Source organism: Leptinotarsa decemlineata, unplaced genomic scaffold (assembly GCF_025532065.1).
Source record: "Leptinotarsa decemlineata unplaced genomic scaffold, Ldec_3_MD MMD2_tig00000157_RagTag_RagTag, whole genome shotgun sequence".
NCBI lineage: Eukaryota > Metazoa > Arthropoda > Insecta > Coleoptera > Chrysomelidae > Leptinotarsa > Leptinotarsa decemlineata.
Window position 1 is genome coordinate 1,464,533 of NW_027412543.1, and position 15,175 is coordinate 1,479,707.

The 15,175-nt window shown below is 35.8% G+C and overlaps 2 protein-coding genes across 3 annotated transcripts in view; both read left to right on the forward strand.

Moving 5' to 3' along the window:
* Window positions 1-15,175, forward strand: part of LOC141481322 (uncharacterized) — a 228,584-nt gene that overhangs the window by 65,547 nt on the left and 147,862 nt on the right. The gene's annotated exons all lie outside the window — the stretch shown is intronic.
* LOC111513548 (arylalkylamine N-acetyltransferase 1) overlaps window positions 1-15,175 on the forward strand; it is a 45,934-nt gene that overhangs the window by 7,652 nt on the left and 23,107 nt on the right. For both annotated transcript variants that reach the window (XM_074172716.1, XM_074172717.1), the window contains exon 2: window positions 9,071-9,548. In XM_074172716.1, the coding sequence (XP_074028817.1) occupies window positions 9,085-9,548 (464 nt within the window). In that variant the 5' untranslated portion in view covers window positions 9,071-9,084. The remainder of the gene's footprint in view (window positions 1-9,070; window positions 9,549-15,175) is intronic.

The following is a 15,175-nucleotide window of genomic DNA, read 5'->3' on the forward strand; positions in this document are numbered from 1 at the left end:
GGAATTACGCACCCGTTCAAATATTCCCGGCGTATTTCGTATAGTTTCACACGAGGCAACTATTCGCTCTCTTAAATCTTCTAAAGTATTAACGGGAGTTTTATACACAAGAGTTTTGAGATGACCCCATGAAAAAAATCTAAACTGTTGAGATCGGGGGATCTTGCTGGCCATTGCTGAGGTCCTCCGCGACTTATCCAACGATTAGGATAAACTGTATTTAAATGGTTCCAGACAATTACACTGAAATGAGCTGGGGCGCGTACCATATTCGATTCCTTAACGCAAGTGGCACATCTTCCAATAACCCAGGTAAGTCTTCTTCGAGAAAGTGTAAATAAGAACGACCATCAAGGCGTCCTGGTAGAAAAAATGGGCCTATTAGATGATCACCTATAATTCCTGCCCATACATTAACCGAGAATTGGTGCTGGAAATGGGTTTCGGTTATTGCATGGGGATTTTCTTCAGCCCACACATGATTGTTATGGAAATTTTGAATGGCATTCCGAGAAAAATTTGCTTCGTCTGTGAACAAAATTTGTGTCTTTTGTGCAATACTTTATAGATACCACTGACTGAAGTTCACACGCTGTGAAAAATCTCTGGGGAGTAATGCCTGCACTCTTGAAATATGGTATGGGTATAACAAAAAATCAACCAAAATACGCCAAACAATTTGATGACAAATATCCAGAGTTCTAGCGATCTTCCTCGTACTCGTCTCAGGATGTTCCTCAATTTCTTGCAGCACCGCTTCCTCAATTTCAAGAGTTCTTACTACACGAGGTCTACATTCCGGAGTCCCTTTCTTGAAACTACCAGTTTTCCCAAGTCGACGATGAATATTTGAAAAGGTTCGGCTATCTGGTAAGGCACGATTAGGATATCTTTCCTGATAAATGCGCCTGGCTTCTGTTGCATTACCATCGGCATGGCCATATACGTAATGCATTTGCGCCATTTCCGCATTCGTATAATTTACCATATTTACTGATATTCAGAAAAACAGCGGACTACCAAAATAACTTCAATAACACTTCAAAATCAATCGAAACGCGCTGTGACAGTTTTTAACACCAACACCTTACTTTAAACCAACATCAATATTAGCTACTGACGTTTGTACATACAGAGAATTCGTTTTGTATTGCTATGGTGGGTACGCTGTTTTTTCTGCTTTTAATCTTTAAAAGAAATCATATATCGACAAACTCCATATTTTCAAGAGGTGCAGTAAATAAATTCTGCTTCACGTCATTTATTCCAGGATAACTAAATTTATGTTTTCAAAAATTATTAAGCGGTGCTGCGTTATGACGTAATTTTAATTGAGAACAGTGCATCTGACAACAAACAAATACCTTTTAGATCCTCAATTATTTTGCAACAAATCTGATCTCTTAGTTTGCTTTCAGTCGATGCACGATACCGCATCAGATTTTTAAGGAATTTATCCTTAAGTAAAGCGATTTTTAATTTTTTGAGCGAAAACCATGCGTCGGACAAAGAAAACCCAGCAGATCAAATGTGCTCAAAAATGTATGGAGATTTTAAAAATAATTTTTAATTCAAGATAAAGCAGTGGCGTAGTATTTTTTTCGCCAAAAATATACATTTCAAAACTCGTACGTACGCCACTGGCAGAGAAAATTAAGAAAATTGTACATTAGAAAATGCGCCTTGAGACATAGAACACATGTACCAAATATGCTAAAGATGTCTACAAAATTATCTCAGTTATTATTAAAAAACTGATTATTTTTGAAAACTTTGCCACCCTGTATCTCAAAAGTTAAGGCGTTTAGGACATACGTCCATAAAACGTTTTTTCCTCAAAATGGGTCTAAGAATTACCTCCTTGAATATTAGCATGTGTTTAAGGAACACCCTGTATAAACTACTTAAAACGATAATTGTATCAATTTTTATAAGAATTTGACAGATATTCTAAAATGTGCATTGTGATTTTTAATGGCTCAGTATTTTGCATATAGTGACTACCACATAAGGAGTAGATATATGCTATATCTGCATGTAACTCCAACGGTATAGGCAGCGCACCAAAATTACACAAAACTCTTAAGAATTGTAGCCTATATCTTATTCAGATGTATAAGCTGTATTTTTGTGTCATATGAATCTGTTCAGTCGTTTAGACATGAAATAACCACAAACATACATATATGTATACATACATAAAACCATCCTCACAAACTTTCACTTTTATAATTCTTCGTTTGATAGATTACTGTTGTTCCAGTTCCCAAAAATCCAGAAAATTCATTCATCTGTTCGAATGGCTTGACCTTCAGGTTGAGTTTTCAAGCTACTTCCTATTCCATAATTGAACAATTACTCCCAAAATCTACTCCCAAAATCTACTTTTCGACAGCGTCTAGTCAGGTGAATTTATAAACAGCACAATATCAACAAGGCGTCTGGCCCTGATGAAGTGCCCATCATCGTACTTAATAAGTGGACAAATGAACTCGCACCATTATTTTGCAGACTTTTCAGCCTGTCTTACAAGAAATGTTTTTTTCTTCTGGTTGGAAGATTGCTCGCGTTCAGCCTATTCCCAAAAATGGCAAGAAAACTCCTCTCAACAACTATAGACCATTCGCTTTGCTATCAGTGATACCAAAAATCATGGAAAAATTCGTAAACCACAATATTCTCGAATATTTGGAAGGCTTCAATATATCGAGGGATCATCAATATGGCTTTCGAAAATGAAGATCAACAGGCGACCTTATATCATATGTCACCCATATTTGGAATAACGCAATCGAAAAACATGGAGAATCAAGAGCTGTTGCGCTTGATATATCTCAGGCCTTCGACCGTGTAGGGCTTGAGGGTTTCCTGAAAGAACGTTCCCTGCCATGGCCGTCGATGAATATCTCTCGAATACTTTCACCATCAACGCTGGTTTCCCCCAGGAATCCATATTGTCTCCAATCCTCTTTTTATTGCATATCAACGACTTATTGTAAAAAACAAGTATCCAATGTATTGTTTTGCTGATGACAGCACACTTGTCCGTCATTCCATTTGTATTCTAGGACATCGGCTACGGAAGCACATCTTTACCAGCAGCAAGATGTTTCATCTAAATGACGATCTAGAAGTGAAATCGAATTGGATTGAAAGTAACCATGTTCATTCAATTCAATGCTACAAAAACCCAGGCATCGGTTTTTTCCAAGGAGATAAATGTTTTCGAATCGGATATAATAATGTCAGGTCAAACAATTCCGCTTTCTGCTTCGATCAGTTTGTTGAGGGTTAAAATGGACACCAATTATATTGGCACAATCATGTCGGAATTGCAAAGGCTGCTTCTTGAAAGCTTGGAACACTGTTCCAAACCAGAAAACTGTACACACCTCAGCAACTTTTGATGCTTTATGAAGCTCAGATAAGACCTTCTTTGGAGTATTGTTCTCATGTATGGAGCTCTGCCCCCAAAGATACCCTGAAGTTGCTGGATCCCATCCAGAAAAGAAGCATTCGCCTTATTGGAGACGCGAACATCACGTGCAACCTTGATAGCCTGGAACATCGAAAAAAGGTTGGAGATTTGTCTCTCTTTCATAGATACTTTCACGGGAAATGTTCAAGTGACTTGGCACATTTGATTCCACCAAACGGTACATATCAAAAATACGCGACGGACTGTGGCTGCTCACCTTTTTGAGGTTCAACTCAGTACACCTCGAACTTCACTGTTGAAGAACTCTTTCATATGGAGAACTGTGTTCATAAGAAATAAACTTCCTGAGAACGTTTTTTCAAATGGATTTAATCTCCAGCGATTCAAATCCAACGTGAATCGATACTTTCGCCCAGGCACCGCTCTAAAAACGCCTAAAGGATGTTTCTGTAGTGCTTGTGTTTTGCTTTTTGAGAAAAACATATGGCACTGAAATTTTATGAAGAATTCATTCTTCAATCTTCAAGGTATTACACTAAAATGGTATGTCCAAGTAGTCCAATAGTCTGAATATTTGAATAGAATGGAAAACGTGTTTCTTACAATTTTTTTATGAGAATAAGGCAACCCTAATGGTACTTATGATGTACTGTTTGGAACCTTTGGTGTAGGAAGATAAAACTCAGTATTATCTTCCTCTTGAAGATGATCACTTGGTGATAGAAACACGTGTCGAGGTGTAAAAATAAAGATTTGGTGTTGGGAAAAAACTCCAGTAATATTCAACCCTTATGGTGTATTACTTGAGTTTTATCATGAAAAACAATGATTACTATATTGAGCTGATGAAATTTTGTGTGAAAAGTCACATATTGCTTTGATTATTTTTAGTCCACTTAATCATATTCGAAATCAATCAAAAAATTAAATCATAAGTGATGAACAACACCAAGAGCAAACAGGAAATGGAAGTTGAAATAATTTGAAAGAAGTTAAAAAATATATATTATGGAAATTTCCATTACAATGATTATTGTGATCTATTATGGGGTTGAAATATAAACCATTCAATGTTCATATTCATTTTTACCCCATTCAATAAAATGGGGTTATATCTGCAACTGAAAAACTAAAGGACAAACTGACATCAGGCCAATCCCATCATTTTTATTGAAGGATTGTGCATTGGCAAAACCTTTAATGAGAATTTTCAATTCATGTCTGATATCTGGAACATTCCCAGATATTTGGAAATTAGCTAAAGTATGTCCTGTATATAAAAGTGGTGAAGAATCATATATAGAGAATTACAGACCCATATCTTTCTTATGTATGTTTTCTAAATTTTTTGAGATTATTTTATATAATCGCATATATGCTTCCACTATCTAACTAACTATCTCAACATCAACACGGATTTGTTACTAAGCGTTCTACTGTTACAAATCTAGTCACAATCACTCAATTTATTTCCGAGGCATTAGATAACAATTGCCAAGTTGATGTTATATACACGGATTTCTCTAAAGCATTTGATAAAATTGATCTTGATATCTTGCTCAATGAACTGATGAGTTTTGGTTTTTCGAATACTGCCTGTCAGCTGATGCAATCCTATCTGACATGTAGAAAACAATTCGTCTCCTATAACGGTTATAAATCTAGAACATATATAGCTCCTTCTGGTGTGCTTCAGGACTCCAATCTAGGTCCTCTTTTGTTTTTATTGTTTATTAATGACTTATGTGAAAGTTGGGCTTGTGAGCGGTTATGCTTCGCGGATGACTTGAAATTATTTTCTATAATTGAGGAAGTAGGTGATTGTGTAAATCTTCAATCTCAATTAGAATTTCTTGTTACTTCGTGTAGTAATAATAAATTGAAACTCAATGTGGAGAAATGTAAAGTAGTGAGTTATAGTCAAAAAAAAATAGGTCTATACATTCCCGTATGTAATACAGGATTCAGATCTATCTGCCTAGATGTAAGGAGATCAAAGACCTAGGGGTAATATTCGATCATAAATTAACATTTGGCAGACATATTTCACAAAAAGTTTCAGAATCTCTCAGAGCTTATGGTTTCATTGTTATAAATTGCAGAAACTTTCATAATTTTAAAGCCATGAAGCTGTTGTATTTCACCTACTTACGTTCGAAGACAGAATATGCAAGTATCGTCTGGAGTTCATTCTATGAGATTCATAACATAGCCAAAGAGTTCAAAGAAAGTTTTGTAAATTTCTTATTTTCAGAATAGATGGTTCTCACCCTGGGAGAGGTATCAGTAATGATGTCATTTTTATTCAAGTTAATGAATGAGAGAGATGACTGTCCTAAAATTCTTGAACGAATTCACTTCAATGTACCACGGCCAGCTTCACGATCTCAATTCATTTTTAGACCTCTCAGAGCAAGAACTAACATTATGCTCAATTCCCCAATATATGTTATGTGCTCAAATTTCAATAGCATTTGTGTCCATGGTGATTTATTCTTTACTAACCTTCACAACATTATTAGAATGATAATATGTACTTGATGTAATTAGAATTAGTTTTTCTTTTTTGTTCATTTTATTTTTCGTTTATGGTTAAGCATTGTGAATAAAATTTCACATTGTCCTGTGAATATTATTATTATTATTATTATTATTAACACTTAGTGACACGACTATCGTCAAACTTAAACCAGTCCGTTTCGTCTATGACTGAGGCGTAATAATGACCAGATTCAAGACAGAACCACAGTGAACAATGACTGCATGAAGAATATAATAGGGGTCTGCTAGATTGAAGTATTCATCTATTTCGAACCTTCGTAATAGTAAACCAAGTCTATGTATTTTTTTAGATCTTGCTAAGGCCTTCGACACCGTGAACCACTGACAACTGTTGGCGACCTTGCAAAATATGGGTTTCAGAGGAAACACATTCAATCTCATGGAGAGTTTTCTCAAAGATAGAGAGAGTAATACGTGAAAATCGATAACGTCGTCAGTGAAAAAAAAATGAAATGCGCAAGGAACAGTTTTGGAGCCAATTCTTTTTACAATATACGTCAATGACTTATTACGACCCGATATTGTGGCAGCTTCCTTTGATTCGCTGATGATACAGTGCTGATAGCTGGAATAACCTCAAAACTTAAGTAGAAGATGACATGAGTGAGCTCTTTGAATGCTTCACGGATGAAATACTATCGATTACTCACGAAAAAATATTCTTTTTACGATTCTCGTGCTATGCCAACTTACTACCCCAATATGATACATTGAATATAAGAAACAACATAACGATTCGATCAGCAGAAAAAGCAAATATTTAGAAATAGTGATAGATAGACACCTGAGATGGAACTATTATGTTGACCAAGTGGCATAAACGTTGAGGAAGGAGCACATTTTATAGATTCAAGTACTTACGAAATATACTAGATACCTAGCAAATGAAAACAATTTATTATGCCATTAAAGAGTCTCGTCTTGAATATGGAATTGTAGGCTGGAGCGGAGTAGCAACATCACATTTGAAAAAATAATATGTATTACAGAAAAAATTTCTAAAAATTCTCCTTAGAAAACCAACACAATACTCATTGGAAACACTTTTCAAAGAAGCAAAATTGCTCGACCTCAGACAACTTTACTTCCTAGGGACTGTTGTGGAACAACATGAAAAACGAGCAAAACTGAACTATGTAGACCACAAGCATAACAGAAGACTTAAAACCAATGCGCAACTGAACATGACATGCCCAACAAAAACAATCGTTCAGAGAACATATATATTCATCCTACAAAACGGCTCTACAATTACTTACCTCTGAAAACCAGACTAGCACCGATAACTATTTCATTAAAAAAAGATGTCAAATGTTTCATTTCAGAAACAGATTGAATTTCTATACATCGAATAATTGATCCGTCGAATGCATGAAATAGGATCATTTATCTTACTATACTCACCCAGACAAAATGGGTGACAAGACAGACATATTTGCTTTCTGTTTGATGAGTTTGTTGGGGGTTAAAATGGATACCATTATGTCTTCACACAATCATGTTTCTGAGATTGCAAACGCTGCTCCTCAGAAGTTTGGAGCACTATTCCGAACCAGAAGACTGTATAAACCTCAGCAACTCTCGACCTGAAGCTGCTAGAATCCATCCAAAAAAGAGCAATTTGCCTGATTGGAGACGCGAAACATCACTTGCAGCCTTGATAGTCTGAAACATCGAAAAAAAGTTCTAGGTTTTTCTCTCTTTTTTCACATAATGCATTCAAATGACTGTGGCTGCTCATTGTTTCGAAGTTCAACTCGGTACACCTCAAACTTCACTATTTGGGAACTCTTTCATTTGTAGAACTACGTTCATGAGGTATAAACGTTTCTATACGTTTTTCCAAATTATATTTTTCGTTAGCGACTCAAATCAAATGTGAATCACTACTTTCGCACAAGCACCGCTCTTGGAGTGCTTTAAGGATTTTCCTGGAGTGCTTGTGTTCTGTCTTAAAAAAAAAGAATTATGTTCACGTTGAACTTCATCCAACATACTTATTACTGTCTGCAGCTGACTTCAGCTGAATGTAGGCATTTCACCCAAGTATTGGTATTGAACATATAAATAGTCCGCATTTTTCGGCACAATGCAATGGCGCTGCTGAAAATAGCGTTAGAACTGTGAAATATTTTGACATAAAATAAATGGATTGCAAAATCATCATCATTATCTCCAGCGAAGATAGTTTTTGGTATATCTCTGAGAACAAGACTCGACTCATTGAAACCTGAAACTTTACAAAATTTTCAACAAGAATTAATAGATTTCAAACGAATCAAATGTAAGAGAAACAGAGATCAGAAGAAAAATGAAAAATATTATAAGAAGGAATTAATATTACGTCTTTGTCAGAAATATTGTTCTAGCTAAAGATAATAGAAATGTGAAAATTTCTTAGTGTAAATCAAGACTAACTGAAATTTTAGATTCAAATTCAACTTGGAAAAGACATAGCCATCAAGTTAAGAGAGTGATTTCTGAAACAGTTAATGGTAAAAATTCGAATGCTCAATATTGATAACAGATTGATCGGAACAAATTCATCATGATATTTGTACTGCCACACAAACAATTGTATGCCAGTACTAGTAACATTATCTGAATACTTGTGACGCACTGTTTCATTTGGAGTAGTAATGCATATTGCTGGAGTCCTATCCCAACAGCAAACTGTTATTTCCAACATCTTGACACGTATTTCAGTCACCAAGTGATCGTTTTCAAAAGGAAGTTTGATCTTACTCAACTTACTTATCAACATTTCTAAGTTGGTTCAATTCATATAATAACATATAGTGAAACTCATTTTCAAAATACAGTATTATTGCGTCACATTTCATGATCTAGATAATTTTCAGGTTTGTTGATGAGTTCTACATTATCGAGTACGTTTGAGTTCTTGAATTTTACTCGAATTCTAAAGAGTAGTTTTGGAAAATATTGTCGTATGGATCAAGTGGAAATGAAAATAAGTGAATGAGAAGGCATAAATTTTTTAAAAGACAGGATTTTTTATTGATGATTTACTTCACAAATTCAATGTTAATATGTGTATATATTTTTCAGCATTATTCGAGAGTATGATGGCACATCCTGACACTCATAACAGTAATTGCTCAATTGAAATTGCAACTGCAGAAAACAAAAACGAAGTTTTGGAATTCTTAAGAAAATTTTTCTTCAAGGATGAACCTGTTAATAACTTTCTAGGACTAGTCAGTTGCGAGAATCCAATAAACGAAGATGTGGAAGCTTTTTCCATAGAATACTTAGATAATGGTCTCACTTTGATGGCAAAATATGATGAAAATTTAGTAGGTGTTTGTATGAGTGTGGTAATTGAGAAAGGAACAAAGAAAACAACTGTTAACTGTCAAGATGAAAAATTTGCAAAACTTCTCAAGTTTTTCGAATATGTTGGTGAGAGAGCGGATCCATTTGAACAATATCCAGATTGTACCAGGGCTGTGTGCATTGGTATAGTATCTGTAGACGAATCGTACAGAGGAAGAGGTATCGCCAAAAATCTTCTGAATACAACAAGGTGAGTTCGATAATGAAATATCCAATATGAGTTATATATTGTTTCTCCTACTATTGTGCTGCTTTTTACATACGTTTGTAAAATAGAACTTCAACATCCTGAACGAAATAACTGTGCAAAGTAATAACCATCAAAAATATTCGATGAGCCCCAGTATTTTCTGATGATTTCGTTGGTCCGAACTTGGATGGAAAAAACTCATTGATCGAAGAAACGTAGTAGGAACCCACTTGATCAGAATAGTAATTTCTCAGCTGGAGGAGGAACAGCAGATTTTAGATTGGGAATGAGAAGCGAATCTCTCTTATTCCCAAAACATTTGGACTCGTGTTGATGCTTACTCAGGAATGAGGTTTAAGTCAACCATCACCATAGTCATAGAAATATTGTATATACGAGTGGAAAGAGACGGAAAGAACCATAATTGGATGTAAGAAAAACACGCTCATTGACAGATGTGTAAGCCAGAACTGAAGGCAGTTTGAGTATAACCTCCTATGGTATGAATTGTTCTGGGCCCAGCCCTCGCCACTATGACGTATTATTTGCCTGGTGCATGGATCGTTCAGTTTTTTTATGAGATTTTTTTTGTGTGTGTGTGTGTGACATAGTGACGTAAATACATTTGATTGGTGTGTGTGTGTGTATATGGGAATGCATGGTACAGGGTTTCATCATGTGCTTGTCTATGTACAAACATACGTCTGCATACTTCGAAGATCCTTCAAGTAATGAATGTTCCATCGGTGTGAGCCCACCAAGTTAGTAGTGGTGTGACGACGTCACAGCAGCAACCGTTCAACGGTAAGAGAGCACGATGTTCACTCCACGACGTGTGGCTGAGAAATGCGTATTCATGGGTGTGCCCTCACCTCTCTCGATGCAGTGAAGGCTGTGACGTAACGCATCACTCTAGCCTCACTATCGATGGTGACACGCAGGCGGCCGAAGACTGTGTTAACTTCTGCCCTCTCCGGGAGCGCAACGACCACTGCCTGTTCGTATCGACATCTGTTATCGCATCCAGTTGGGAGGTTGGCTTGGCGCATGTAGCTGAGAGGTGGGGTGCACGGTACAGGGTTCATCGTGTGCTTGTCTATGTACAAACATACGTCTGTATACTTCGAATATCCTTCAAGTAATGAATATTCCATCAGTATGAGCCCACCAAGTTAGTAGTGGTGTGACGTCATAGCAGCAACCGTTCAACGGAAGGAGAGCGAGATTTTCACTCCACGACGTGTGGCTGAGTAATGCGTATTCATCGGTGTGCCCTCACCTCTCTCGATGCGGTGAAGGCTGTGACGTAACGCATCGCTCTAGCCTCGCTATCGATGGTGACACGCAGGCGGCCAAGAACTGTGTTACTCACCCCACCACTATGACGTATTAATTGCTTTTTTTTGTTGCATCAAGGCGATATGTCTGATCATGGATCATTCAGATTTTTTTTCTTATGAGATTTTGTGTGTGTGTGTGTGTGACAATGACGTGATTACATTTGGTTGGTTTGTGTGTGTGTGTGTGTGTGTGTGAGAATGCACGGTACAGGGTTTCATCAAGTAATGATCCACCAAGTAATGAATGTTCCATCGGTGTTAGCGCACCAAATTAGTACGTCTACATACTACACTTTCAACATTGAAATGATCTCTACATGCGTCACACGATGTCGACAAGGTAACTTTGAAGAAGTATTTACACTCAAACAAGACGATTTTGAAGTGGTTGGTTTAACATACATGGTAATGTTAGGATTTGACATTATCCTTCATGTGTACTCTGTACCAGTTTGTACAGTTCTGTACAAACTGGTTAGTGCTCCTTCCTTATCAGTTTGGATGGTACCTATCGTGAAAGAGAGTGCACACGTCTACACTCCCTGAAGTTCCAATGACCACAGCTTGCTCGTATCACCATCTGTCAACACATCGAGTTGTGATGGTGGGGAGGTCGCAAGACACTTTCAATTCTGAACTGACATCAACATACGTCACACGATGTCGACAATGTGACTTTGAAGAAGTCTTCACATGCGGACAAGGCAACATTGAAGTAGTGTTTTGGGTTTGACATACACGGTGAAGTTACGATTTGATATTATCGTTCATGTGTACTCTGTACCAGTTTGTACAGAATAAACACACGTCTGCATACCACGAAGATTCGTTAACGCGTTCAGCTAAGAGCGCTATCTATGAACTGAGGTTGTGAACCGTGATCGCCAAAGTGTGTGAAAACATTGGTGTTCACTTTCGTACGGTTGTGAAAGTCTTGAAGTAATTTGGGGAAGTAATATGCTTCTTGATCTGAACAAAATAACTGAATAAAAACTAGTCACTGTATTCAGAAGTTGAAGAGCTTGAAATGTGGAAATAACGTTACAATGGATTAAGTGTCAGTTTGAATAGTAGAGATTGCAAGAAGTTTTTTTTCCATAATTAGAAACCAATAATGATCATGACCACTTTAAAAATATATCTAGTATGTACACGCCAGAGAAAAGTATAGTATACAGTACACAGTTATACAAGTGCTTCGGTTTTGCAAAATATCCAGTGAAAATCCCATAAAAAGTGTTATTTGAACTATTCAATTCAATTGCTCGATTTTTCTAGTATTTCGCAATTTTGTGATTCCTGAACTATAATATCTACGCGAAAAATGTATTGAATTCTGTACCTGAGAGGTAAACTGTCGATTTTGGGGTTATTGATGTAACTACATTATCGAGGTGTATATTCTTGAGTGGTTAGTTGTCGTATCTGCAAAACTAATGAATGGCGTCATAACCAATGTGACTTTAATGTATCTGTCATAATATGATAGAGGTAACCTCAAGTAACTTGAGTTACAACTGTTCTTCTGTAAAATTTGCAAAATGTCAGTTACGATAGTTTACCTCTGAGGTACAGAATTTATGAAAAAGACGATCGAATCTCTTCATTTTTCAAACGAGTGATAGGTGGCGCCATCTTTCCGTTAGTAGAAAACCTAATGTCAAATAAATGATTTTTAAGAATTCCCCGAAGTAGGCAACAAAAAATTCCTTATTTATGATGTGGATTGACTACTCACAAAGTTTATCAAATATCACTTGAAAATTAGCTTAACAAACGAGCTTCCATTGAATTATCCGTGCATGGATACAGCGACACAAATGAATGTCTGAGAAGTAAAAATAACACCAGTTGAAATATATTTGGTCAGGAAATACTCAACACATCATCAACTAAAAATTTATTTATACATATACGTATGCATTGCGAGCAAGTACAATTATGCACCTATTATTTATGAAAAAAAAATATAATAATCACTTTCAGATTCAGAACTTTCACCGATGTGTAAATATCCATATCACAAAGAAGCTTTTCTCGTTCATACCATTTTTCTATGAGTGATTCGGTGTGTTTCACACATTTTGCCCAGGTTTCAGCGTTGCACTTCTCTAATGCTTCATTCCACATACTTAATACTTTTTCATCACTGTATCCATCTCTACCAATATATTTGTTATAGTAGGTTTTGCAATCAGCCCAAATTAATTCAATAGCAATAAAATCTGGGTGGTGAGGTGATAATCTTAAAACTTCATGTCCATGTTCTCGTACCAGTTCATCTATAATATATACATTTTCCTTTCGGTTCATCTTAGCCAATTGCAATAATTCTGCTTTTGTTAATTTTTCATCAAAATCAATGTTGTTTTCCTGTAACCAACTAACAATTTCCGATTTTCTTGAAGAACTGGTAGGCTGTTTATTCAAAATTTCACTGTGGTATGGTGCATTGTCCATTATAATTAAAGATGGTTCTATCAAACTGGGAAGTAACTGTAAAGTAATCCACTCAATGAACATTTTACTATTCATTTCTCCATGGTAATCTAAGGTCAAAGATTTTGAACAGAACAATAAACTGGCTTCTGGAATAAACCCTTTCATAGAACCAGCATGCACAACAATAAATCGTTTACCATCATATACTTCGGGTTTGCGTACACTTTTTACATTATTATCCTGTCAAGACTTTCTTTTACTTCCTCTAGAAGAAATCCATGTTTCATCTGGGAAAACCACTTCTCGTGGTTTTAAACTTTTTCGGTTTTCCTGGTATTTGCGTAAAAAAAATGCTCGTTGTGAAACGATATTAGGTCTTTCAATCAAAGCTCTTCGATTATTATCATCTTTTTCAAATTTAAATCCCAGCTCTTTCAGTAAAACATTTAAAGACGATTTGCACATAGAAACAATTTCCTCATTATTCAGCTCATCGTTCAAAGATCGAAGGGTAAGATGTTTTTCTGGCAGAAAAATATTCAAATTAATATAGGTACATTTCAAAATTCATATAATAGGAGAATTGATATTATAACTGCACTTCAAATACGAGATACAACTGAACCTTGAAATGTTAAAGAAAAATATATTTGACAATGGAGTTTGACTAGTTAACTCATTATCATACATCCAAGGCCTTTCCTAATACAGTTGAGACTAATGAAAATGGGGGGTTTTATTTGTTTAGAATTTTTTGCCGCGTCTAAGTCACGTGCATCGAATGAAATCTGCTTTCTTTTTGAGAGTGTGCTGCACCGATACACTTAATTTCATTGGTTAAAAATGACATTTGTCAAAATTTAACCAATGGTATAGCTAGAATTAGGAGTCCCGACGCAACACACTCAAACAGAAAACACGTGAAATAACATTTTTATCATATAGACATCTGAACAGTCAATTTGTACCGTCTTTTCTTCACCATGTACTAAGAAGGTGGACTCACTGTCTTCATACATATCGTACAGAGTATATCGTACTTCCATTTTCTGCCCTTCAGGTAAATCAGATGTTTTCTTTTTGATACGATGTCTACTTTTTCCTGGAGTTGATGGAATGGATTTGTGTTTATTTCTTTGTTTGATGTTGAACACCGTTTTTTAGATATTTTAAGTGCATCTGCAACTCTCTAAAATACAGTTAAGAAAATTTATGACATTTCTTTTATCATTTTAATGGTTACCTCTTGAACAGATGGAAATGGTAGAAAAGATCCTCCAAGCGCTCTCTCCCTTTCAAAATATTTGCACAAGTTCAACACAAATTGTTGTGTTTGTGAATTGAGAATACTTCCAGGCATAATCTAAAAAGGAGTATAAATATATTGTACATGTTTTGTCATGACTTCATAGATTTATTCAATGTTATTTCCCCCATTATTGTTTCCACACTCCCAATTACTCTTGTATAATATCCCGGTAATGCGGAATTATAGTCACAAATGTCAATTGTGAGGTTGGTAATATTGAAGAACATTTATGAATAAAACACATTGTATTGTACTTACTTTGAAAGTAATGATGCCAAGAGACGTTTAGCTTTGAAAAAAACTATTTTTGTAATATATTTGACTGCAAAATACTGTAAAACTGACGAAAACAATACCCAATAACATAAAACAATGATACTGTCAACTGTCAATATCATGTCTGGCAAATGTAGGTAAATTGTAAAACACTGTCGGCTGTCTGGTTACCTCTTTCCACTGTTATGAGTATTAATTGATCATCACTATAAAATATATATCTTCTTCAGGAAGTGTCACGAAACATTAGTTATTTAACA